Raw genomic sequence first — 23,811 nt, 5'->3', positions numbered from 1 at the left:
GCATACAAAGCAAAAGAAGGACATATTTATTTTCATCTTTGTTCTTTTTATTCAAGTTCTTAAGGTGTCCACTGACTATAACAGCTGTCATAAATATACCGACAAAAAGATCTAGTAGTGAGTGGTAGACTTCATCTGGTAGCACTTACAGTGGCATTTAAGTAAGCTATGTTCTATTTCCTAGTAGACCACAGGACTTGAGTAATTTAGGTATCTTATTATTAGGTTGGTGCAAAAGTAATTGTGGTTTTCCCACTAAAATAATGGCAAAAGCAGAAATTATTTTTACACCAACTAATAATTAAAACTGTTTTATTTGCTCTTATACATAAACATTTTTACTTTTACTACTATAAATAGCTAGCCAATCACAAATGTTTTTTTTAAAAACCATGTAGAAACAAGCAGATTTAAAAAATCTAACAGAAATGAAGAAAACATGGTATCATAAATTGAGCCAGCAATGCCTTCAATTTTAAAGTGAAAGCGATGTTTGTTTAGGATATTATAAAGCATAGTCTCTGAAATGAATCTTAATCTCAAAAGAATAATAATTGGGCCAGGCATGGTGGCTCACACCTGTAATCCCAGAGCTTTGAGAGGCCTCAGTGAGCAGATCACTTGCAGCCAGGAGTTTGAGACCAGCCTGGCCAACATGGTGAAACCCTATTCTCTTCTAAAAATATGAAAAAGCCAGGCATAATGGTGTGCACCTCTATTCCCAGCTACTCTAGTAGCTGAGGCATGAGAATTGCTTGCACCTGGGAGGCAGAAGTTGCAGTTAGCTGAGATCATGCCACCGTACTCTAACTTGGGAGACAGAGCAAGACTGTGTCCAAAAAAAAAAAAAAAAAAAAAAAAAAACAGAAAGAAGAAGAAGAAGAATTGCACTCATTTAGAAAGATGTCTTATTAAAAATTATAGTCATATGGCAAGAGCGGCTTAAGTTAAACTGGCCATACCTAAAATTCTAGCTAATATGCAGGATAATAATATTTGGGATAAAGAGAAATGACCTTGGAGACAAAATTCTTGGATCGCGTTTCCCCTGATCTTTTGCCAGTGATGTAAGTTTCGGCAAGTTCCCTCTCCCATGCCCATCTATAAGATGGACAGCTTGGAGGGTAGGGACTTAGGACTTGATGACCTCTAGAGGTTCTTTTATCTTAGAAAGCCTTTTGTAAACAAAAGATTTGTCATGAGACAAACAGATCTTGCAAAAAATTCATTTACTCTAAAATGTCAGATGGTTTTTAATCAGGGGACAAGAGAATAACTGGCCCATGGATCCACAGCAAATTTGTCATTATGTAAAAAGCTGAATAGAAGACACAGACTAGGATTATGGAACAGTGACTGTTTTGCTCCTGTCAGTGTTGTTTCGTACATAGGGAAAATCTGGAACCAATTTCTAGTTAATTCATACTCTTACCATGCTGGGAAAAAAAAATGCACAAGGAAATCAAAAGTGCAGAGAGGCATGTCTTTCCAAGAAAAAAACTGGTAGTGACCAAGAGTGGAAACCAGTCTTCTCAGCCCCTGGGTCTTTACTCTAGAGGCTGCCCTGTATTTTTCACTGGTAAATTATAATACTTGTTATTGAGTAAGGCTTATGTTGGCAAAGACAGAAAGAGTTGATGGGTGGTTGATATGTTATGATGTTGTTATATGTAATGGTTTACAAAATCAGTTTTTAAGAATCATATCAATATGAGCCATCAAATACACTATTTTTTTCTTTATCATTTAAAAAGAAACACTAGGCTGCAGCTAGTCAGTATCATTTTTCAACATTTATCTGATTAATAATGACCTTTCTGGTACCCCGTTGTAAACTATACCACAAGTTGTATATTTCCATTCAATAAGAATCTGGCTAGGGATTCAAAGATTTATTACAATAGAATAGATTATATGGAAATATAAATAGGCTAGTGGTCTTGAGATTTCATGGGGAAAAAAAAACTTACCTCACATAAATAATGTGCATGAATAGAAAACTATTCACAGAGGTATTCTATAGTAGACTAAATAAAATTATTTTCTCAAGGTAAAAAAAAAAAGTCCTCCTTGTCAGATGGCCTGTATCACAGCATGCTAGCAAACATCAACCTCCACTGCCAAGTAGGATTTAGTAGGGACAAGTCTTGTACAAGTAGTGTGTCGACAGTCAACCCATATGGATAGATGAAGTGCCAAATTAGTTTGGAAAGCAGAGTAATGTCCAAAGATTAAGTAAAAGATAATTTGTATTCTAGCCTTTGTGGCATCAAACTCTGAATTCATTTACTATTGCAATAATCAGATCATCAACACTAGGAAAGTTCAGCTCAGTTCAAAGCATTGACTTGCATTTTTATGAAGACTAACTTTGGAGATTTATGTGTATATCCAAGCAAAGCTTTACCTGCACAAGTTTGATTGGATTCATCTTCATTGCTCCCACAGTCATTAGCTCCATCACAAAGCCATCTCTTGGGGATGCAGCGATTATTCTGGCATTTAAACTGATCATCAGGACAGCTATGATTGACTAGGAGGGAGAGGGAAGCAAATTTAATTATTTAAAATTGAATAAAGTTGTGAATGTTTTGAATGAGTTACAGAAAAGTTACAGTAATAATATTACAGTACAATAAATGCCATAGATTCTGTCATTCATTGCCTTATATTTAATAGCAAATACTAATATTCACTTTGTTAAAATGTAATGCTTTTACAGAAAACATCAAGTAATTAAATCGTAAATAAAAGGAAATGTATTCTTTTTTATGTCTCCATTAAAACCAACTGTATGGCTGGATGTGGTGGCTCATGCCTGTAATCCCAGCATTTTGGGAGGTCAAGGTGGGTGGATCACCTGAGGTCAGGAGTTCGAGACCAGTCTGGCCAACAGGTTGAAACCCCGTCTCTACTAAAAATAAAAAAAATTTAGCCGGGCATAGTGGCGCTTGCCTGTAATCTCAACTACTCAGGAGCCTGAGGCAGGAGAATCACTTGAACCTGGGAGGCAGAGGTTGCAGTGAGCAGAGATTGTTCCATCATACTCCAGTCTGGACAACAAGAGTGAAACTCTCTTAAAAAATAAAAATAATAAGGCCGGGCGCAGTGGCTCAAGCCTCTAATCCCAGCACTTTGGGAGGCTGAGACAGGCGGATCACGAGGTCAGGAGTTCGAGACCATCCTGGCTAACACGGTGAAACCCCGTCTCTACTAAAAAATACAAAAAGCTAGCCGGGCGAGGTGGCTGGCACCTGTAGTCCCAGCTACTCGGGAGGCTGAGGCAGGAGAATGGTGTAAACCCGGGAGGCGGAGCTTGCAGTGAGCTGAGATCCGGCCACTGCACTCCAGCCCGGGCAACAGAGCGAGCCTCCATCTCAAAAAAAAAATAAAAATAAAAATAAAAATAAAACCAACTGTATCACTAAGTTTGTTTTCTCATTCCTTATGCCAACTGGAGACACCACTTAAAAATTTTTATCAAGAACATTTAAAATTAACCTCAAATCTTAATGTTAAACATAACAAGTATGTATTGAAAATAATTTAGTCATATATATTAAAAATATTTTTTAAACCACATCATAACCATTCAAATATTTCTTAACATACTAAATAAGTCTACATTTATTGCTCTCTGTCCAGTGTTTCTTGGGAATGGAAGGAAAAACACAGAAAAGAAAAATGCATCACTTGTGACCTCGAGTTGATGTTAACTATGAGATTCTGTATTATTTTAAAAACAAAACCAAAAAAAATTATCATGACTTTTCTTCCCTACTACAAACAAATAAACATGCAACCACAGAAAATACTTAGGAGGTGACCAGTCCTCATCTGGGAAGCAGTGCACAGCTAGGGATTAAATGTCCAATATCTAAGCACAACAGGAGGCCCATCTTAATGTTAACCTTCTATGATTGTTTTTCCTCCATTCCAGAGGCTAACCTCCTAACTGAATTGGCATGCTCTTCAATATGTGTTTCACAATTTCAACACTGTTTTTAGGGTTGTTTTCTTTATGCCCAGTAGTTACACTTCTGTATGATAAAAACAAATGTTTATATTCGTTTTACTGAGAATTTGAAAAATTGTCATTTTATCATGGTATGTTTGTTGCATAGCGAATGTGTGCATTTCCAGTTAGTTTCTATAAAACATTTTTTTAAAAGTAGCTTTGTTGATAAGTGGTTTTATCACTTTTTAAAAAGTTTTTATTGATGTATAGTAAAAAAAAAAAAAAAAGAAAAAAAACAGGGATAAAAGCTTTATATTCTCTGGTATTTGAGCATGATTTACATTTTCTACTCACTTCAGGGACTTTAGCAAGAATAACTGCTGAGAAAAATAAAAGTCATCTGATGTAGTAGAGAGCCAATAATTTAAAGTTCCAAGATTCATATGCACTTCAGTGAGGCTTAATCAAAGACTTTTGCAATTTTCACCAATAAAGTAATAAATGAGAATTCAGACACCTTTTGGTTTGGAGTTGAAACACTGAAGGAATAGAAAGAATAACAAAATTCAAGGCTGCAGATTATGGGTGTTTAATATTTGAAGTAATCCTCTGAAATTACCTATGTAGTATTAGAATATTAACCATGAGATCTCAGAAATAAAATGTTGCTCAGCATCACTGCAATGCTTAGGGAAAATGACATAGTGCTGGAAGGTGGTCAGAGTTGTGTAACTGCTTATTGCCTCACTTATCTAATTACCCACTCATCCATGTGCCAGGCCCTGTGCTAGACCCAGAGACTACATAACACTACAACATAAGGTGTCTTCTCAAGAAAATATTAATCTATGAGATGCCCCGAATAAGTAAGCAAATAATTGCAATTTGGTTTGGCAACTACTATAATAAAGAATTGTACAGGAGATGAATGTTCAACTCCAAACGACTGTATTGAGAAGATTTTTTGATAGTCAAAAAAGATTTTCCTAAGAAGGTAATGGTAAGCTATGTTGAATTCCTTAGACAGAAAACAGTCAGTGCAATGTTGCAGAGGAGAAAAACAGGACATGTTTTGGAGATTTATAGTTCAAGTTGATAAAAATAAAAAGGCAAGTGGATGCATGATAGACTAAAGACTAAAAATGTAAATACAAGACAGAGCAGGAAGTATTGTATATGTGAGTCAATGGATTATAAAATTTGTTTTTTGGTTATGCAGTTACTGAAATTATAAGAATAGATATTATTCTATAAATATCTCTCTGAAAATAGTGTGGAAAGTGGGCTAAAGTTAAGGGAGGATTAGTGGCAGGCATAATAGAAAGCCATTTTCTGAGTTAATCTAAGGTGAAAGCCTATTAGCCAATAGAAATTGAGAGGAGGTAAACATAAAAAAATTAATTATTTAGGAAGTAGAAGAAATAGGATTTATTTATACAATTGAGTGTGGACTATAGGTAAAAGAGAGTTCTCCAGGAAAAACAAAAACAAAAACAAACAAACAAACAAACAAAAAACATGGCTTGGGTGATGGAATGAAGAGTGATGACAATAAGATAAAATGACTGACTAGAAATTTTAACACTCTAATTAACAGTACAAATGCAATGCTCCCTCTACCCATAGAGGAGGTCAGTTTTCTTGTTAATTTCCTAGAAAATACAAGTCACACTGATGAAAACGTGGACCAAAGGAACCAATACATGAATATTGTGATGCAGTATTTGCACTCCGCTCAGGCGTTTCAAGTTGACTACAGAGGAAGCTGGCATATAGGGAGCATTCATCACCGCCACAAATAGGCCGGCGCAAAGGTAATGTGTTATCACAATAGACTCTTCACACTCAGTCACAAATCAAACTCCTTGTTCTACTCTTTCCTCCCTTTTTACTACTGCACTTGATTGATTAGTCTTAAAAGTAATAATAAGTAAATAACAGTTCTGATTGTGAGTCAAGAAATGAGGCAATTAATCACTAAATAATACTCATTTATATAAATTAGTAAGGCAAAAATACCCTTTACCCTCAGACGAAATGTTTCTCTCACTCCAAAACTCTTGACAAATTGTATCAATTTAGTATTTGATTTTTTGGGGGGATTCAAACTTTGCAAGACAGATATTAATGGGGCTGAAAATAAGAAGTACATAATGTGGAAGTCAGGGCCCGATCTTAGAAAACACAGTCTTTATGCATTTATTATAATTTATGTATTATGTATTAGTATACAATTTGAAAATATTTTTTAAAGTTCATATTCTTGAGATTTTTGTCCTAAAGCATCAATGTTTGAATAACACGGATGCCCAGACTAATTTTGCCCATTCTTAAAAAAGATCTTTAAAACTTTATTTGTATATTCTTAATTTAAAAAAAAGGGGGGGAAATGAAGGACTGTCAACTGATCTCATTAGTTCAGACCTAAACCTTTTCCTTCATTAACTTATTGAAACAAAAAAAGCTTTAAAAACAATGTACTTAGGTGAAGTAAAAAGATCAAGGTTCACTTTGTTCAACACGTGTCTTCTTTTCATATAAAATATTTTATATCTCTCAAAATCACTTAGCTAGTGACTCTAATCAAACACATTCTCAAAATATTATTTAACATATTTCCCCAAATGTTTTCCTAACACGTATGTGAGAAATTTTCTTATGCCTACTAGCAACATGGAACTATTCCTATCCCAGCAGATGATAAATAAACATAAGCCAAAGAGGGGAAAATCAAACCTTGATTTCTAAGTGCCCATATGTGTTTTCTACCATGTCCTGAGCCAGTGAAGCTATATAGTAACACGTTCCAAACCCATGTCTGTTTCCTTGGATCTTCTTCAAGACTCGGTTGCCAAAGAGCAGTGGAGTGGATCGTGACCTTCTGTACCAGTAATTCTGTCTTGAGGGAGTTTAAATTGATTTTCCACATCTTTAAATTCCAAAATCCAAAGAATTTCCCTATAGCAACCTCTGACAGTGGCGTGGTGGTATTCATATCATGAAACATAAAAGGAGAAAATTCTTAGAGCAACTAAAATGATAATACGAAGGATGGAAAAGGATGAGAAAAACTGCTTTGAAACTATGCAAAGTAGGCAATCTATGGTCTACTCTTTATGCAAAAGGATGAATGAAAAATTAAACTAAGTTCAATTTGCATCTAAGATATTTTCAGATTTTCACAAACTGCCTTGATAATTCACATACTCAAAGACTTGGGAAAATACAGATTTTAGGTGACTTGAAGGAGAACATACAACAGTTTACTGAGTCCTCATCGCTTCCGTCTAGGCAATCATCGTCACCATCACATTTCCACCGAGCTTGGATACAGTGTCTGTTTTTGCAGCGAAATTCTCCAGCTTTACATATGCGAGGTAATACTTCTCCAGGGTTAACTAGAGTTAAAAAAAAAAAAAAAAAAAAAAAAAAAAACCCAAGATAAATGAACAATACTAGCTATAGTCAGTCCATGAAAATTTAAATCTTGTCGAGTTTGTTTGTTTTAGATTCCACATATCAGTGGCATGAGGTATTTGTCCTTCTCTGTCTGGCTTATTTTACTGAGCACAATGTCATCCGGGTTCATCCAAGTTGTTGCAATTGACAGAATTTGCTTTTTCTAAAGGCTGAGTAATATTCCATTATATATATATATATGTGATGGTAGGTAAGGGTGTGTGTGTGTGTGTGTGTGTGTGTGCGTTTCACAATTTCTCAGTTGAAAACACAGAGAATAAAGTGGTAATGGAGAGGAAAAGAGGAGATGTAGGTCAAAGAGTGCAAAGTGGCAGATCGGTAGGATGAATAAGTCTACAAAACCAAGGTACAATACAAAGACTATGGTTATAACATTGTGTTAAAATATGCACTGGAAATTTGCTGAGAGTAGACTGTAGGTGTTCTTACCACATACACACACTAAAGAGTGACTATGAGAGATGACGGGCATATTAATTAAGCTACAGTAAGCATTTCACTATGTAAATTAAAACATTATGTTGTACACCTTAAATATATACAATAAAAATAATGTCCTAAAATTTTACATACTTTAAATTTAAAAATATGTGATACTTATAAAGTTTACTATAATTGAACACACACACAGATACATTTTGCTATAATAACAAAATATTGTCTCATTTAACTTAATGAAAAATATAAAATATTATGGTGACAGCCATCTTCGAGAAAAAGAAAATTTTAAATTTTTCTGACAACAAGTATTCTACTAGAGGTATATTGATCAGGTGAATTGGGACATTTGTGCCATATAAAACTAAAACATTACGGGGAAGTGAAGGGGAAAAATCACTCAGGGCACATATCATGCTGGAAGAATGTAATTCTCTGCAAGCCTGGATGCTGGAACTACTTGTTTTAACCTGAAACCAGTTTTTTTTTGGTTTGTTTGCTTGTTTTTTTTTTGAGACGGAGTCTCGCTCTGTCCACCAGGCTGGAGTGCGGTGGCGGCGCTATCTCGGCTCACTGCAAGCTCCGCCTCCCGGGTTCCCGCCATTCTCCTGCCTCAGCCTCCCGAGTAGCTGGGACTACAGGCGCCCGCCAGGGCGCCTGGCTAACTTTTTTTTTTTTTGTATTTTTAGTAGAGACGGGGTTTCACCGTGGTCTCGATCTCCTGACCTTGTGATCTGCCCGCCTCGGCCTCCCAAAGTGCTGGGATTACAGGCGTGAGCCACTGCGCCCGGCTGAACCCAGTTTTTTTGAATAGCTACTGAAACAACCTGCTGCAGCGCTAAAACTAGTTTTACTCACTTCTGTCACTCACTGGAATTTGTGGGCTCCCCAAAACTTTAATAGTGCCAATAAGCTTTCTTGCAAAACAATATGCAACATTTCTGCTTTCTAGAAAACTTCCAACCTTCTCTTTGTTTTTCGGCCATATAGAAGATCATCTAGTCTGTGGGTGTGCCCCAAACTGCAATTATTACTTCCCAAATAAAACAGTTTAAGTAGAGAGATGTATCTTTGTAAGATGTATTTTATTTGACTTTTAACAACTAAGAACTTGGAAAATTTATTTTAAACAACAACAATGCTGACCAAAGTAACAACAACATTAACAACAATAATACAATGCCACTTTATATTTATGCTGAGTGTGCAGTTTCGCTTTTCAAAGAGCTTTTATTCATAGTCTTAATTGATCATTATGACCTATAAGGCATATATGACAAAGAATTTTACTACCTCCACTTTATAAATAAGTACACTGAGAATTAAAATAAAAAGACAATGCAATAGCACACAGCTTTGATGGCTATAATCACCTTCCTGGTCTGCAAGTAGGAGAAAAACTCAAGCCTACTTAAGGGTTCTAGAAGTATTATGTTAACCAAAACTATCTCTTTATGTTTGGGAATCTATGAAGTGTTTTTCTCCATATGTTCCAGGTTCTCTAAACAAATGTTAAGAATTTGGTTAAGTGAGATTTATTCAAAAACTGAGTCTTGCTATTCTTCTGTATCTAAGTGAATTAAATAGTCTAGAAAGAGAAGAGAATATGTGGCAATCAATGGTTAAAATAAATGATTTGTGTTTCATGGACTGTGAAAGGATACAGGGAGGTGTGTCAAGGAGAATCAATGCAAACTTTAATGTTACGTGGTCTCCTGTGGCATGAGGGATAAAATTCTTTGTGTCTAATCCAGGAATCATGTGTCTTCTACCAGAATCCATGAATCTCAGGCTAACATGCTAGCTTGCAATTAGGGTAAAATCTCAGATTCTTCATTGTTCTTGACATAATATACATTTTTTTTTTTTTAATTCTTAGCTCTGATTTCCAAATTCTCCCAAGGCATAAAGCATCATTAATTATAATAATTCTAGCCCCGCCCAAGCCTTCCAGATGTAATCAGTAGTTATATCACAAAGAAACCACATTATCAATGCAGACTGTTGGGTTTGTTTAGGTTCATGATAACAGTCTAGCTAGCAACATCGATTATAAAGAAAATATTTAATGTGCTATGTGGTAATCTAGATAACATAGCAGCTTAGAAGTTCAAAATGCATGGTCTTTTCCCTGGCATTAAACAAGGTGGCACTAGATGGCAATGTCATTTATCATTGAACCCCAGCTGACAGCAAGGACATCTACCAACTTACATAAGACTGGTATTCTTTGTCTACCTTGCAAAAGTCTCTACAAAGCATTTGTTTTATAATTAATTTTAATAAATTATGATGTCTTCACTTGAGGAGCTTCTTGAATGTAGAAAGAATAATTTCACATACAGAAAGGAACAATATCTAGAACAGAACAGGGTGTAGAGTTTATGCTCAAAATTGTTTGTTGGCTGATTACTGGAATTAACAGACATTGGCATTATTGTAGTGAGAGATTCTACTTGTGGGGGCTGTATAAATCCTTCAGGAAAACCACAGCCCTTCAACTGGCTAAGCAGTTAATTCTCTTATTTTATCACCCAAGGACATGGATAAAGTTGCAAAAGACAAAAAGATAAAACACAAAGACAAAGGGATATGTAGACAGAAAGAAGAGAGACAAAGTTCTACCTACACTCAAAAGGGTGAATATATAAAAATCCATATACATTATTTTGTTCCAATGCATAATGTGACTGAATCTATATAGCACTTGGGTGTTTGAGCACAGCCAAAAATTGCTTTTAGTATATTAACAAGTGCTGGAATTGAACACTTTACTTCAGACTTGTGCTTTCAACTATGCATTTGAAAACTGATACAAAACCTGTAATTCTACTGCCAGAACCATTTCTAGCAAAAATTCTACAGTATGATCTCACCAAAAAGAAATTGACAAAGTAATAAATAATCCTATAATTTAAACAGGATCAAAAGTAAAACTACATGAATCAAGGTATACTTGTCATGGAACTATTAGTTTTTACACATCTTGTGGTACCTGCTGTGAGAATAATGAAATCAGAAGGCTTATGCATGAGTCTCCAAGGCACTAAAAAAGAAAATATTCATTCCAGAATTATTTGTCTTTGGCAAAAACTGGCTGGAGTTAACGTCCAGGACATAATGATTGGAAGCAGGAAATGCTGTTAAAAAACATTTATTTATTTATTTATTTATTTATTTATTTATGTATTTATTTATTTATTTTAGTTTGGATTATCTGAGATTGGAAACTCAGCTCAGCTTCTGGACTCAAGGCATATTCCTGACCTTAGTTTAATAACCTGTGGTGTGCATGAACAAGAGCTGATGCTTCTGACTTTGCTTTTTCTGTTTTCAAACACAGTGTGGTGATCTATTCTAAATTAATTTTTCCCTCAATTGATGCCTTGCTGTCAACTGCATCAGAATTATAACTCAGTCATAATAATATTTGTCCTGGGACAAAAAATAAAATAAAATGTCTTTCTATTGTTTCTACTTATCTAATATTGCAAAATATTTTTGTTTATTTCTTCATTTTGGGAGTTCAGAATCTCTTATTGCCTCTTTATTTGAGCAGGGAGATAGAAAAGCAGCAAAAAGAAAACTTGAAGTTGTGGTTTGCTGTATCTCTTTATATAAGCTCGCCTATACCCGAAGACTGTGTGAAAAATGCTGTTATAGGTTTAGATTTTTCTCCTTTAGATCATAGCAGCATGACCTTTCATTAGATAGAGTGGTCTTCTGAGCAGCCAACCTAAGTGGTACATAATCTTCTGTGGTTCCCATGCACAGAGGGCCATAAATATTCATCTGGATGGGCTTCTAAACTTTTTACTGCCTTAAACTTTTTACTACACATTAGACTGCATATATCCTAGAACATAAGACTTGTCACAGCCAAGCAGATAAATGGTTCACCATAGTGAAGCTCTGTTTCTTGACAGAGGAATATATCTGGAGCTCCAGACAGGGATAAAGGTCACAGAGTACCACTGACACATAATCGTGTAATGCTGTCCCTTGGATAACCAATGTTTCTGCAATGTTCAAGTTGCTCTTCTGGGAGAAAGGCACAATGAAAAATTCTGTCTTATTTTTAGGCCACTAAAGAAGAATTAAAATAATTACTTTTTCTTTACTTTAGACAAAATAATCTTGCTGGAGATTTTTGATGTTGTTGTTGCTAATAGTGACTCACCGTCTTTGGAATCTAACTTACTTTTTGAGATTGTTCATGTCCTTGTTTATTAATATTCTGTGTTGTGATTTTTTTCTCACAAACATGTCAAGAGAAATACAAAGTTTGCTTGGTAATTGATCACCTAGCTTTACACACCTTCTCAGGGGTAGTAAGTTCCAAGTTACTATGCTACACCCAACATCATTTCTAGTTGTGAGAGGATTTGACCGTGACAGACAAGATTCAAAAGACAAAGAGTCCATCCTACTCTCCTTCCTGATTCCTTCCAAGCATGGCATTAGAATTCATCCTTAATCAATCATGTAGCATGTCAACATTTTTCTGTTGGGTACATGTTTTTTCCGGCATAGCCTTATGTTACAAGTTCATTGAGAAAGAGTCATTGGTGTTTAGTCCAGCTTGAACATTTGCCAGTGGGTTTTTGTTCATTTGACGTCAGTTTAACAAGGATGACTGAAACCAGGAAGATCATGTCACAATGGCTGCAACTTTATTTTGCTTGTTTGACTCAGATTACACAGTTAATCCAGATAATTCTAGTTCACATGACTATAATCTAGCCTGAACTAAATCAGACATCCAGAAGAATCAACACTAATGAGAGGTTAGTGGCATACTGATATTTACTATGAACTACTGTACTCAGCAACCATGAATTCCATTTGCAGTTGTCTGCAGTTTAATTTTTTCATATGCAAACTAAGGCTAACGTATCTTTGAAAAACCTTTACAATTAAATAAAAAAGGACTGAAATAATTTCTATAAACATGCTTTATGTTCTTTCTTTGTATGAAATGAGTTATTATATTATTCCCCTTAATATTTCCTAATACATCTGAAGAGAACGTAGGCAAGTTGCAGGCTATATGAGAAGATATAGCAGAATTTTTAACAGTCAAATGCAACTACAGAATCTCAAATAAGAACTTATTTTTTGTTGATGTAACATTGTTTAGTGCAATGAGTATAGACAAAATTATCTTCTCTCTTTTCCCTTTTATTGCATTGGGGTTACCTCATCTATGAATTATAGATATTAGAAAATGAGACCAACAGCCTCAGAAAAAAATTTCTCTAACTTTCACCAGGTGTAAAATCACATGTGTACTGTGATAACAGATTTTCTAACATCAGCTTTGTAAACAGCATTGTATATAGTGTTTTCTTACAAGCCAAAGTCATTTAATTTCTATTTACACAGAGATATGCAGTGATAGCCTGGGTTACTTAGACATACATATTCACCTCTGTCTGTTGTTTTTTTTTCCATAGTTAAGCATCAATCTGAATTATTTCAAGTGCCACTGAAGCATGTGCTCAGCTAGAGTCCCTTTTAAGATATTTGTATCTGTGACTTCCAAGAAACTACTGAACATGTTTTGTTGTTTTTGGTTTGGCAGTTATGGCAAGGAAGCAATTACATAAGGCAGAATAAGGATGAAAGGTCAGAGATACAAAAAAGGAGGGACTGATAATCACTGCTGAGGAAAAGCAATACTGGAAATTCATTCGTGGATCTGGAGAAGGTGACAGGAAGATTTACTTACTTACTTACTTATTAATTTTCGAGATGGGTCTTACTCTGCCACCTAGGCTGGAAAGCAGTGGCGCATACAATCACATCTCACTGCAGCCTCAACTTCCTAGGCTCAAGAGAGCCCCTGCCTCATCCTCCTGAGTAGTTGGGTCTACAAGCATGCACCACCATGCCTGGCTAATTTTTTTCTCTTTTTTCAAGAGACAAGGTCTTACTATGTTCCCCAAGCTGGTCTTGAATGCCTGGATTCAAGCATACTTCCCACTCTCAAAATGTTGGGATTACAGGTGTGAGCCACCACACTTAGCCAGACAGGGCCATTTCTAATAGAGTACAGTACCCAAGCAAATATCTCTATGTGTCCTCTTCCACTATGATATTTAAACACAGGTGAACTTTGTTAAAATAAACATAAAGGACAAGCTTGATCAAAAGACCAGATATAACTATGAGGTGAAATAGTCAGTGAAGTATAAAAGTGAGCAATTAAGACAATTTTTCAGTCTCAGGGTCTTAAGTGGATGTGAGGAGAAGCATTTGCCATTGACTTGGTGATACCCAAAATATAGCATAGGAGGGCTTTAGATGTGTCTATTACAAGTACAGGTGGAGGTGCCACAGGCTTCCCTCCTCAAGGACTAGAGACTAGATTAAGGGTCAGTGTATACCCCAATGAGCCTTGGTTCCTACATTCCACTTGCACTGTGGGCCAAAGGAGCAAGCTTTAAACTCACAGAGAACTGATTTGTAACTCATCTTTCATTTTCTTTACAGCCACAGAATGTACATGGAAATAGGAAATTTATATAAATCATAACAATTCATTTAAGTCAGGATAAAATCTTTGCAGGATTTTACTTCCTAGATTTTTTTTAGTGACAATTCTTTTTGTTTTTACTTCTGCTTGTCCCAGCTCACTTTTATACTGATAGTATTTTTCCTCTCATTTTGTCTTTTCCCTGTAGTCTACAATGCTGTTTTTTCATTTATTCATCAATCTATCGATATCTTTCCTATATCTATATCAATATAGATGTGTTCACTTAAAAGTAACCCATACATTTTTAATGGAGCATAAGAATGAAACTAAATAGGAAATACAATTTGAAGGCCAATGATCCACTAATTACGATCCACATAATTGAAATTAAAAACCTAAGTAGAAAATTTTAACCTCAAAATACTATGCAAATATTAATACCTGATGAATGCAAGTCCCCTCCCCCTGTAACTTACTACAATGATAAAGAACAAAAATAAAAGCTTACCAGATCTCTGCGAGTTTGGCCTCTTGATCATTTTACTGACATTATCATAAGGGAATTTTCACTTTTTACAAGGCCAATAGAACTAGATTTAAAAATTCATTCATGAGTCCTTCTAAGTTATGCCACTGGAAATTGAACAAGCCTGTCCATCTTTAGGTAGACAGAGAGATCCTTTGCTCCTGCAGCACAGACTATAAGGTCTGTACCTACCAAAATAAGAGCACTTTTTGTGCTACCTCCCATCTTTAAGAGGAAGTTAATGGGTGGAGCAAAGGCATGATGAGACCTCAAAGAAGTCCTGAAAGCTACTCCGTGTGTGCGTGTGTGTGTGTGTGTGTGTGTGTGTGTGCATGCATGCACATTTCATCTTTTCAAAATATCAGAGTCATTCAATTGGGCTAGCAGAAAATTTCATTCTATGCCAGGAAAACAATTTTAAAAGACTCCTTGGTAGAAACTGAAAAATTAAACTAGCAAATGTACACATAAACCGTTTCTTTTCTCCCAATAACTAAGATAAGATTCAGCCTTGCAGCCAACTTGGCAGACTTTAAGTTGTTCAAAGTCATGCTTAATCCCTGCCTGCTGGCAAACTGTGGATCTTGATAGGTTTCTTTCTTTTCTGATGATAAACAATAAAATAAGAATTAAAAAATAATACCGCAGAATAAAGAAACGGAAACAATCACCTGGTAACTCAGAGAAAGTTTACCTCTGAGAACTATCTTCCACAGAAATCAACTTACAGGCAATTCACAAAGTTCCATTACTAAAGAAGAAAAAAAAGCCTTACTAGAAAGGTAAAATTCATACTTGTATTCTGAAGTATGTAATTACAGAATACAATAGGTACAAACTTGTAGAATTTTAAAGGGAGATTTTGTTCAGCCAAGAATTAATATTCAGAAGAAATGCTGTTTACATAAAAAGGCAAAGGAGGCATATTTGGAACTCAACAATATATACAGTCATCCCTCAAGATCCATGGGGGATTGATTCCAGGATCCCCTGTAAATGCCAAAATCCATGGATACTCACATCCTTTATAAAAAATAGCGTAGTGTTTACATATAACCTACACATATCCCTTCATATATTTTAAATCATTTTTAGATTACTTATAATGCAAGGTAAATACTATGTAAATAGGTTCCAAATTATATTGTTTAGGAAATAATTACAAGAAGGAAAGTGTAAATGTTCAGTACAGACGGTCCACTGTATTCTACATAGTCTTCTTGAAGAAGTTATTTCAAGATATATTCCATCTATCCTACACATCAGTGAAATGAATAAATGAACAATGCAGTGCTAAAAGTTTAAGTACTAAGCAATACAAGTAGTGAAACGCTGATCTAGGCCTAAAAATATTGTAAAATTGATTAACAAACTAAATATAAATGTCAAAAATATTTTTATAAAAAAGGACTTATTTTTTGGTAATTCAAAATCATATTCTTGGTCAGATATGCTAACTTTATAAGTGAAAGTGAAGACGAGAAAAGCAGTAGAAAAGAAACCAAAGTTCTCATGTCCAGTAGTTGGAACTCAAAATAATAATAAAATAATTTAAAACTGAGGGTATTATTCCAAATGCCCAAAGAAGATGTAACAGTGTCCAATTGCTATGTCTAAAAGACATAAACCATATGGTAAAATACATAAAAAGCCATAAATGGTAACAGAAACAGACAATTACCTATAACAATGAATCATAAACAATACCAAATGTCAACTAAAAAGAAAATAAATGGTTTGAAAGGCAGTCATTAAAAATTATGTTTACAAAGATATTTGGTTACATGATAAGATGCTTATGCTTATTTTAAGTAAAAATGACAGAATTTGGGATCTAAATTCCAAATGTTCTACTTGCTAATTATGTGAACTTGCAAAATAATTAGCTTATAAGTCTAAATTGTGCATTATAAAATGAGGTGGTGATACGGTTTTGCTGTGTCTCCATCCAAATCTCATTTTGAATTGTAACTCCCACAGTTTCCACATGTTATGGGAGGAATCCAGTGGGAAGTGATTGAATTATGGGGGCAGGTCTTTCTCATGCCATTCTCATGATAGTGAATAAGACTCATGAGATCTGATGATTTTAAAAACAGGATTTCCCTGCACAAGCTCTCTTCTCTTGCCTGCCACCATCCATGTAAGATATGACTTGCTCCTCCTTGCCTTCCATCATGATTGTTAGGTCTCCTGAGCTATGTAAGTCCATTAAACCTGTTTCTTTTGTAAATTGCCCAGTCTTGGGTATGTCTTTATCAGCAGTATAAAAATGGACTAATGCAGATAGTAATAGTATCTTCCTTACATAATTTTTGTAAAGACTAACAAAAATCATAAATTGTTTTATAAAATGCCACATCCATACCAGTGTAATCATTCACTCAATCTCACCTACAATTATTATCATTAGTAGTAAAAATAAATCCCAGTGATATATCACTATAAGAAACTCTATTAAGATTCCTTAGAGGTTTATTTCTGAATACTGGCATTATAAGTGGATTCTTTTATTTTTAATATATTTTCTTATATGTCTTAAATTCTAAATATCCTTTTAAAAATACATCTTTTCTACATCAGAAGAGATAAGATGCCTCTTATTGATAAACTGAAGTTCTTTTTATTACACTTATCCTTCCTCTCTCACAAGAGACAATGATTATAAATGATACAATAAATACATGAAATGTTTATTCAGCAATTTGTGATGGTTAATTTTATATGCCAACTTGACTGGGACACGGGGTGCCCAGATGTTTGGTCACACATTATCCTGGGTCTGTCTGTTAGTGTGCTTTGGATGAGATTAACACTTGAATTAGTAAAGTGAGTGAAGTAGACTTCCCTCAGTCATGTGGATGAACTCACACTAATCAGTTGGCCAGAGTGGAACAAAAAGGCCAAACCTGTCACAGGCAAAATAAACTTCACCTGCTTGATTGTTTGAACTGGGACATTGCTTTCCTCCTGCCTTTGGACATAAACTGAACCATCAGCACTTCCTGGGTCTGAAGCCTGCTGACATTTGGACTAGATGCACACCATGGACTCTTGTGGATTTCCAGCTTGCCACCTGCAGATCTTAAGACTCATCGGTTTTTATAATTAAACAAGACCATTCCTTACAATAAATCTGTCTATGTATTATATACATCCTATTAGTTCTGTTTTTCTGGAGAACTCTAACACACAACTCAAGATTAAATCATTCTCAAAATGTTACATAGTTCTCAATACACACATAGTATTGCTGGTGTTACTGTGCTTAAGGGACACCACATGGGGTAGAAAGAAGAAATTTCAAAAGTCATATCAGAATAGTAAGATGCAGTAAATTGAGAAATGTCAGCAAAAGTTAATAAAATTGCCTTTAACACAGATCAATCAATCCAGTTAATTTACTATTTGAATAGTCTGTAAATTCCTTGTAAGTCCTTTTGCCTCCCTCCTTGCTCTTCACCACTTAATACAGATAACTGAATCAGGAAGCCATTTAAAGTCATTGTAGACCTATGTTGTGTGTCAACATACCATCTATCTAATCAACAACAACGCATTTTTAGTTGCAACTGCTTAAAGTTCTCTTACACTTCTGTGGCATATACTTATTTACATTTTTTTTTACTAAACCACACATAGCAATGAACTCCACAAGATACCATCATTGTCAATATTCCTCTGTATATTCAAAATTAATCAGTTAATAATTTATAGTCTAAAAAGAATTATATCTAAGTAATAATCTGAATTTTTCATTCCAAGTCTCATTTTAATTCCTTTGGTTTCTTCTGCTTCTAGTCTCCAGAAAGAACCCAATAAACAATAAGGGTAACATGCAAAGAACTTACATGTGCAAGTTGTCCCATTTTCATCCAAAAGTTGATTATCAGCACAAGCACACACCCGGCCTCCTGGGATAGCCAAGCAAAGCGTACTACAGCCCCCATTATTTACTCGGCACATATTGTCACCTGCAAGAGGAGGAAAGCAAATGTGTCAGAGAACTCTGATTCACTTTCTTTCCAGGAGGTGAACATAGATGTAATTACATACACATATATGTGCTATGTATGTTATATATTTAGTAATATAGTCAGGATTTCTGCCGAATCATAACTAAATTCATTAATGTTTGAAAATATGTGATGCATTGGTAGATAAGGATAAGTTTCTCATTAATTGGAGGAGACAGAGGTCTGAGTGAAATTAGGTACTAGGTGAGGAAAGAGAAAGAACAGAATGGTGTTTGTCTTGGATCGTTTTCCAGATTAGGCCTATTGTATTCAGGTCTGAGTTCTTTGGAAAGTAGACTACTGGCTCTCAGAATGTGGCTTTGGAGCCCCAGGAAACAGAAAGCAAATGAGTGTGGGAGCAAGGGTGGGGTATTCTTTTCTCTTGTGCAGTATACACCACAAATTCAGTGTATTGAGGACTCCAGGAATCATAGGACATCTGTGAAGACTCAAAAATGAGCAGCCTTGCTGGTAAAAGGTGAATGTACAGTTCACAAGGGTGAAAGTGTTCTCCCGGTGGATCTAACGAGCAGAGGCACGAATGAGGTATACGATAGACATCAATTAAGCAGGCATGAGAGGAAATTCACAGAGATGCTATTCATGAACCTATGTGAGGCACCCTTGCAGACTCTCAGATAAAATTGAGTAATTATGTTTAAATCAACAAATAATAATTGTTCATAGTCATAGTGATGTTTCAGTAAACATAATTATAGTAATCAGATCAGGGTAACTGGCATATCCATAATCTCAAACATTTCTTATTTCTTTGTGTTGGGAACATTCAATATCCACCTTTCAGATATTTGAAGCTATATATCATCATTAACTATAATCATCCCACAGTGGTATAGAACCTTGGAACTTCTTCCTCCTATCTAGCTGTAGTGTTGTATCCTTGAACAATTGTAAAGGTGTTGGTACAAATAAATACAATTTAGATTGCCAATTCGTCTTACAGGTTGGAAAGGAAAGGAAGAAAGTGTATTTACACTTATGCATCACTTAATGATGGGTATTCATATTAAGAAATGTGTAATCACATCATTGTGCCAACATCATAGAGCATCCTTACACAAACCTCGATAGTAGAGCCTGCCGCGCACCTAGACTACATGGTGCTAAAAAAATGTTAGCTAGATGGTCGGGTGCGGTGCCTCACGCCTGTAATCCCAGCACTTTGGGAGGCCGAGGCGGGCAGATCACGAGGTCAGGAGATTGAGACCATCCTGGCTAACATGGTGAAACCCCATCTCTACTAAAAATACAAAAAAATTAGCTGGGCATGGTGGCGGGCACCTGTAGTCCCAACTACTCCAGAGGCCGAGGCAGGAGAATGGCGTGAACCTGGGAGGTGGAGCTTGCAGTGAGCCGAGATGGCACCACTGCACTCCAGCCTGGGTAACAGAGCCAGATTCCATCTCAAAAAAAAAAAAAAAAAAAAAAAGTGTTAGCTAGAAAAATATTTTATGTAAAAATGTCCTCTTTAAAACATGTTTAAGTGACTTCTTTTCAAACACAGTGCTAAAAAATTGTATACCTATATATCAAATATTGCTTCTGGGCTACAAACCTGTACACAGCATGTTATGGTACTGAATAAACAATTATAACACAATGATAAAAGCGTTTCTGTATCTGAACATACACAAGGTACAGTAAAAATACATTATTATTACCTTATAAGACCATCACCATACATGCAGTCCATCATTGACTAAACCATCTCTATGCCACATATGACTATACTTACCTATAAATGTGTCAAACTTTAAAGAGAACGCAACACTAGCAACACAATAGGTAATATAATCTCAGGGTCATGTTATTCTATGTTGCAGTTTGTTCAAAGTACCAATAAATAACATTTGGATTATATCAGAAGATTTTACTGAAACATTAAAAATAGCAAGCTTTTAACTACCTAGAGCCATACAATAAAATAATAAAATGATTAAAGTGCAAATACCAGCAGTGTGATTAAAGTGACAGACTAGGTTGTAATACTGTGAGCCTCAGAGGTTGGATGTGCTATGTGGAGGATAATAAGATGTGAGAAAAAAAACTCTAAAATGCTCCTTCGTGCAATAAATGTTCAACACATTACCACAGGTTATCATTGAGTGCCCACTGATCAGAAGAAATGACCTAAAGTATATTCTCATTTCATTATCTTGAAAAATAAATTTAATTCACTGTGTTTATAACAAATTAAAAAATACATATGAAAGCCAAGAAAGCTAATAATTCATGCTACAGTATCAATTGCTTAACTCAGAGGGTAATTAAGCCTAATACAGAGTTTTTTTAACAGGAAATACATAAATGCTTTAAGCAGCTTCCAGATCAGGTCATGTTTATTCCACGATCATGGAATAAAAATGCAATGTTTCATAGGATGAATAGTTATTCTATGTTGTACACATTCTGTGCAGGATGAAATAGTATATTTAATATTTTAGGAGCTTTCAGATTCTGGAAAATTAGAATTAATTCAACATATTTTGAGAAATACATAAAGAATTTAAGCAGTAAGAAATAAGGAATTACTGACAACATATTAAAATGTTGAAATTATATGCTAAATATATTCTTTAATTCAGTGGTATACCTCACACCATTCTAAATGAATATGAAATTTAAGTACTTAAAAATAAATTAGCATTATTCAAACTTTGAAATATATTTATTTTCTGTTAATACTACATATTAAGAGAGGGGAATTGGTTATTTGTTCTATCATAATAGAAATCCAAAATCTAAATTAATTTGAATAATTCCGTATCTCTCCTCTGAAGGGCTTAGATCTTTTTTATTTTAATAGTGACCCAACATATTTTTGAATTTCATTAATATGTTCCAGACAGAGCTCATATGATAGTATTTTTTGAAGTTCAGAGAACTAGAAAAATATTTTATGTAAAAATATCCTCTTTAAAACATGTTTTAATGACTACTTTTCAAACACGGACCTATATATTAATTAAAAATCATTAACATATTAATAGCTGCTGTTAATGAAAAATTAGAATCAATCCCAGAGCTAGTTACTTTACATATATATTATATTTTATTCAATTTTTAAAATAAAATTACAAGGAAGGTTTTATCTCATTTACAGGTAAGAAAACTGAATATCTGAGCAACTAAATGACTCTTCCAATATGTAGAAATAGGAAATAATTCTTATTAAATTATCATTTATTTCTAGATAATCATGATTATATTTATTTATAAATAATTAGAAATAAGATTTTGTCTAAAATTGTGTTCTCAAACACTAACTTATTTATATATATTAAAATAAAATTATATAAAAAACCATACTAAATATAATATACCAAAACCAACAAAAGTCTGTTACTTTTAGGAAGCAGATAGTTTTTAAAAATCACAAACGCAAGGAATGCAAATGAAGAATAGTTTTCAATATGTAGTTGAAGATGGACGTCTGGCTTCATCGAAAACTTTGTCTTTTTTTCCCCCAATCTTGTATCTTCCAGAAGCAAAATTATTCTCCACCTTAAAAATAGTGCACGGCATAGAGTGTGTTTCATAAACATTAGTTAAATAAATAAGTGGTGAATGCAGCTTTTAGTTAGTAGTTTGAATGACAAGAACAATCATTTGGCGTGCAGGCGCAGGTACAAGTTTGTGGATAGATAGAACTTCCAAAGAATGGTAGTAAAGACACAAATAATATGTGAAAACATTTCACAAGCCTATTTTAACATCTTAATGTTTTTAGATATTAGCAGTTTAACTTTTGTTAATAAAGTATCTTTATTTGAGCAAATGAGAGAATATAAAAACCAGCACAAAGGAATTCCATTGTTTCAGGCTTTCTTTAATCTGAATTTTCTTGAAAATTGAATAAAGAAAACTTGTTTTCTATCTGTGTCCTGGACTCTTGACTTCTCAATGTCTTATCACAGGCAAAGTGAGAAATCTCCGAAGTTAATATAAAATATGTAAAACTATGGGGATTCTTTTTTTTTCCTAACTAATGTAGGGATATTCAAGCTTGTAGTTTAGAAGGGGCAGTAGATATCTCATGTATTCCAAAAGTTAGATAAAGGCTAAGAGAGTGAGATCCCAAGGCCAGATGAATTATGCATTTAATCTAGTATAATTTCAGAAGAATTGATTTTGAATGATGTCAATCAATCTTAGGCAAGGATTAAATGTTTCTTACTGTTTCTCTCTTTCAGAATCAGATGCTTATTGAAGACTGTGTTTATATTTGACTTGCTTTGAAGCCACTTACATAAGTGTATGTGTATAACTATATTAAGAAATTCCTTAATTTTGGGTTTTTTTTTTTGTGATTATCTCAAAAATGGGAGATTTAAAAAGAAAGAAAAATTTTGTGATGATGGTCCCATCACCAAATCGAAAGCTTTTTATTAAACCTATAAAATAATGTGATTAATAAATATGTCATACATTAAATAAAAACTGCTATGTCTCTTATATTAGTCCTGTATAACCTAAAATCTCTAAATCCTGGATTCTATAAAAGCAGTCAAGGGGAGCTTTATATTAAAAATATACATTTGAATACAAAACTCATCAGCGATAAAATTATAATGACCAAAGAAGATTCACATTCCTTTTCTTCTATCTAAAAGTATAGAAGATATATAATTTTGGAAATTAAATTGGCCACACAAATTAAACACAGAAAAATACTTTCTGGTCAAATGGATCTGAATTTGAAACTCAGTTTTATCCCTGGCTCACTGTGTTTCTTGAGGGCCAGTGGCTACGTCTGTCTGATCCTTGGGTTTCTCATATATAAAAAATAAATCAATAGTATCTATTTTAAATATATGTTGTGACAATTAAATAACAATGCTTAATCCACTTCCCAGTAGTTTTAATAGTTACAGCTATTTCTTAGTTAATA

At 34.4% G+C, this 23,811-nt stretch overlaps 1 protein-coding gene across 1 annotated transcript in view; it reads right to left on the bottom strand.

The window, feature by feature from the left end:
• LRP1B (LDL receptor related protein 1B) overlaps positions 1-23,811 on the bottom strand; it is a 2,016,348-nt gene that overhangs the window by 812,050 nt on the left and 1,180,487 nt on the right. The window contains exons 15-17 of the mRNA XM_030916410.1: positions 18,735-18,857; positions 7,216-7,356; positions 2,408-2,533 (exon numbers count right to left, since the gene is read on the bottom strand). Of these exons, the coding sequence (XP_030772270.1) occupies positions 2,408-2,533; positions 7,216-7,356; positions 18,735-18,857 (390 nt within the window). The remainder of the gene's footprint in view (positions 1-2,407; positions 2,534-7,215; positions 7,357-18,734; positions 18,858-23,811) is intronic.

The sequence above is a fragment of the Rhinopithecus roxellana genome, chromosome 14 (genome assembly GCF_007565055.1).
Source record: "Rhinopithecus roxellana isolate Shanxi Qingling chromosome 14, ASM756505v1, whole genome shotgun sequence".
NCBI classification, from domain to species: Eukaryota; Metazoa; Chordata; class Mammalia; order Primates; family Cercopithecidae; genus Rhinopithecus; species Rhinopithecus roxellana.
The sequence above is the reverse complement of the archived record's forward strand: the minus strand, read 5'-3'. Positions and strand labels throughout refer to the sequence as shown.